Genomic DNA, 3,910 nt, shown 5'->3' on the forward strand with positions numbered 1-3,910 from the left:
GGGATGCTCTGTCAACTTTCTGTAGCACTCCCTGTGTTCCACATCTGGTCACTTCTTGTCACCAGAGCACTGCTAATGCTTGAGCTCTGGGATTTCTTGTCACGGCAGATTTGGTGGGCGTTGATGCAGAGACTCTAGCTGTGCTTTTCACAAACCAGCTTGTTTTAGTCTCCTCTTGGTATGGAAGCTGCTGAATAGCTCCAGTAGTTGATGAACGAAGAGTAAATGATTCACCTTGTGGCTGTCCATTCATTGTGTTTCTTGGTTTCTTTGTGTCTGTTCCAGCTTCTTCATGATCTCCCCCACTGACCAGCAAGTCCATTGCTGGGCCTGGCTGAAGAACCGCTTGCCAGATGACAGCAACCTGACCCTGGAGGACGTGACCTGGAAGTACACAGGTAAGGAATCACTGAAAGCAGACCCCCCCTTAGCCCAAAATCACAAATGGTGCCTTTGTGCCGCATACCAGTTAATTGTTTAAAGTGCCTGGAGTGGTGACTTGGTCTCCTTTCCAAACATTTTGATGAAAACAGCAATTCAGAGACTTCCTTCTGGCAAACCGTGAGCTGGAAGGCAGCTTTGCTTTACGGTGGGTTGTCAGGAGGAAGTTTGACTGTCTCCTCTGGTCTTAAATGTAAACATACCTATTAGTTCAATAAAGACTAAGACTTCAGATATTTGGGCATGCACACATGCGTGTTAGATACTGGGCAAGACTCCTAATGCTGATTTCTTCCCCCCTTTAGCTCTCAATCTGATTGGCCCCCGTGCTGTGGACGTGTTGTCTGAGTTGTCCTATGCCCCCATGACTGCAGAACACTTTCCCTCTCTCTTTTGCAAGGTGAGTGGCTGTGCTCCCATCCTCCTCTCCCTGCTGGGTTTTTCAAAGCACGCGTGGGAGGAGAGGAAGAATTATATTTTGGATAATTGGAGGGGAACTTAGATTTGCATACAGGCTTGCTGCAGTTGCTGAGCCAGGTTGGTAAAGAACCCACTGGGCTCACTTCTCTTTGGGTTCTGCTTGCTAAATATATCGGTGAGGATGCGTTTGTTTTCAGTATTCCTCTCACTGTGGACTTGATGCCGTTCGGTATCATGACATATTCCATATAATCAATCATGAAGCTTTCAGGGGGGCAGCTGGGATCAGTGACTCGGGCATCACTGTCTCCTGTCACGTTAAGAGGCTGAGCAGGTAGCTGCTGTTCAGCTTCTGTATCTGGAATACAACCTGTGTCCTGACCTAGTTCCAAGGCGTATTGCCAAGTGTCATGAAGTGATTAACAAGTCTGGATAAGGTGACATCATTATTTGAATTTTGAAATTCAAATTCATTGTGAGTACGTGCAGGAGGCGCATAGGGGAGAGAGAGGGCTGGGCAGTGTGGATGTGTTACACGTTGTGCTCCTCCTGGAGCCCTGTGCTGTGTTCCAGCTGGGATGATTTCTCCCCCTCTGATTCCGCAGGAGATGAGCGTGGGCTACGCCAACGGCATCCGTGTGATGAGCATCACTCACACAGGAGAACCTGGATTCGTGCTTTATATCCCCATAGAGGTAAGAGTACACGGCAGCCCGAGCTAATTAAAGCGGTTGCTTGCATAATCAGAAACACTTTCCAAGTTGACTCAGGGCGATGAGATGTCTGGTTTGCACCACGGGAAAGCAGGCGGAGTGTCCCTGCTTTGTGTTCCTTCCAGCCGGGCAGAGCTCTTGTGCTCTGGCAGCAGGGGACAGTGACATCCCTGGTGGTGTCAGCTGCCTCTTGCTCTCTGCTGGTGTCAGCCTGTGCTTCACCCTCCCGTTGCAGTACGCCCTCCACGTGTACAACGAGGTGATGAACATGGGGCAGAAGTACGGGATCCGCAATGCCGGTTATTACGCGCTCCGCAGCCTGCGCATCGAGAAGTTCTTCGCCTTCTGGGGCCAGGACCTGGATGCTTTTACCACTCCCATGGAGTGTGGACGTGAGTTCCAGGTCAAGCTGGAAAAGGTACAGCACCTCCTGCGCCGGGCTTGGTGGGAGGGCAGGACTAGGCTGAAAGGGCTGCCGGCCAAGCAGATCTAGTCGTGTCATTTTTTGGATGGAGCTGTGTGCAGTGCAGAGCTGTAACATGTATTCTTGTCCTTCAGAAAGGTGCTAGAAATACCAAAAGTGCTGTCTTCATCGCTCCTGGGCAGGGTTCCCAGTTGGCCTGTGAATGTGTGGTGCTGCTCGTGTGTGCTGTGCTCGGTGTTGCAGAGAGTGCTCTGTACCTTACAGATGCTCAGGGCTCTTGTTTCTCCAAGCTGTTTTCCCAGTTTGATGAAGCAAAAGCCAGCCCATGCACCAAGTGGCATGCAAGGCTAGGCACCAAGAACAGGTGTTTTCTATTTCTACTAAAACAGGGGAGTTCTCTGTTTTTACTAAAACATTGAACAGCACAGAGTCCTGTCTTGCTTTTGTGTGGTGGTGTTGCTGTCATTGGCTTGTTGTCTTCATTCTTCCATCTTTGAGCCCAAAACGAATGCTCGATTCAATTCAAGAAAGGAATGTAGCGATGGGGATACAAATGTCATATTAGTTACAGTTTTCCCTGTGGTTTACAAAGCATGGTAAACTTCTGGAGCCAGGAAAATGGCAAAGAGTAGAATGGTGACATGGTTTTCGCTGCAGTGAAAATTAGAACGATGTGCTGTGTCCTTTAACATCTGGAACAGCAAACGTGCCAGAAAAGCTTCTGCCTGAGCTTCAGCTCAGGCAGAAGCTTTTCTGGCACGTTTGCTGTATGGAAGCAGCCCATTTTGATAGGGGTTTCAGGTGTGAATTGCCATTGCATGGTGAGCTGCTCCGCTGCGACCCAACAGCTGCCGCAGTTCGTGTCCCTCAGCCAGCCCACGCCTCCTTCTTCCCCCGCAGGGAATGGAGTTTGTGGGCCAGGAGGCGCTGCTGGAGCAGAAGCAGAACGGGGTCTACAAGCGCTTCACCATGTTCATCCTGGAGGACCACGACACGGACATGGACCTCTGGCCCTGGTGGGGGGAGCCCATCTTCCGCAACGGCCGCTACGTGGGCAAGACCACCAGCAGCGCCTACAGCTACACCCTGGAGCGCCACGTCTGCCTTGGCTTCGTGCACAACTTCGACGAGAAGACGGGAGAGGAGCTGGTGGTGACCACTGACTTCATCAACCAGGGGGAGTACGAGATCGACATCGCCGGGCAGCGCTTCCAGGCCAAGGCCAAGCTCTACCCCTTCAGCTCCCTCTTCACGCAGCGGCGCCGCAAGGACGAGGTGGAACTGAGCGGCTACCAGAGGGAGTAGTGTCTCCCCCCCCAACCCGCTCCTCGTCCCAGGCTGGAGCTTCTCCATCCTCCAATCCTTTCTCCTCACCTCATATATTTCTTTTCCTTTCTCCTCTTGCAACTTTTAACCTTTTTTCCAGTGTGTTACATTTTGTATATTTTAAAACCTTCATTTTCCACCTTTTTCCCCGCTCCTGTCCGTCCTCCTCCTTTTCAACCCTCGCCAGGCTCCCCCCGTGTCCCAGTGGACGAAGCACAGTGCTGGACGTGCAGGAGTGAACTGCAGCCAGAACCCCCTGGCCTTCTGGTGGTGGGAAGGGTCGGGGTTGAAGCCCTGAGGACCTCACACCCTTCCTCCCCGCTCTCCAGGCGCGGGACAGCCCCGGTGGCGCTGCCTGCGGTGCGGGGTGAGCGCCGTGCCCTCCCCCTGGCAGAAGGGTCAACGCACACAGCAATAGAACGATCAGCTACCTCACTGGCACGGGGCAGAGCGCAGAGCGTGGTGTGAGCACAGCCACCAGACAGGCTCCGGGGCCGCTCGAGCGTGTTTGACATCAGAGCTCTGAGCTGGCAGTGGCGCTGGTAAGTTGGATGTTGTTGGGTGGCTTTTTTTTTTTTCTTTTTTT

At 52.4% G+C, this 3,910-nt stretch overlaps 1 protein-coding gene across 2 annotated transcripts in view; it reads left to right on the plus strand.

Annotated features, from left to right (window-relative positions):
* The window catches only part of PDPR (pyruvate dehydrogenase phosphatase regulatory subunit), a 19,876-nt gene extending 16,534 nt beyond the window's left edge, over positions 1-3,342 (plus strand). For both annotated transcript variants that reach the window (XM_027895741.1, XM_027895742.1), the window contains 5 exons: positions 286-398; positions 747-841; positions 1,467-1,556; positions 1,810-1,992; positions 2,899-3,342. In XM_027895741.1, coding sequence (XP_027751542.1) covers positions 286-398; positions 747-841; positions 1,467-1,556; positions 1,810-1,992; positions 2,899-3,303 — 886 coding nt within the window. In that variant the 3' untranslated portion in view covers positions 3,304-3,342. The remainder of the gene's footprint in view (positions 1-285; positions 399-746; positions 842-1,466; positions 1,557-1,809; positions 1,993-2,898) is intronic.
* Positions 3,343-3,910: the final 568 nt, after the last annotated feature.

Source organism: Empidonax traillii, unplaced genomic scaffold (assembly GCF_003031625.1).
Source record: "Empidonax traillii isolate 1590-97213 ecotype Southwest subspecies unplaced genomic scaffold, ASM303162v1 scaffold465:size698125, whole genome shotgun sequence".
Lineage (NCBI taxonomy): Eukaryota > Metazoa > Chordata > Aves > Passeriformes > Tyrannidae > Empidonax > Empidonax traillii.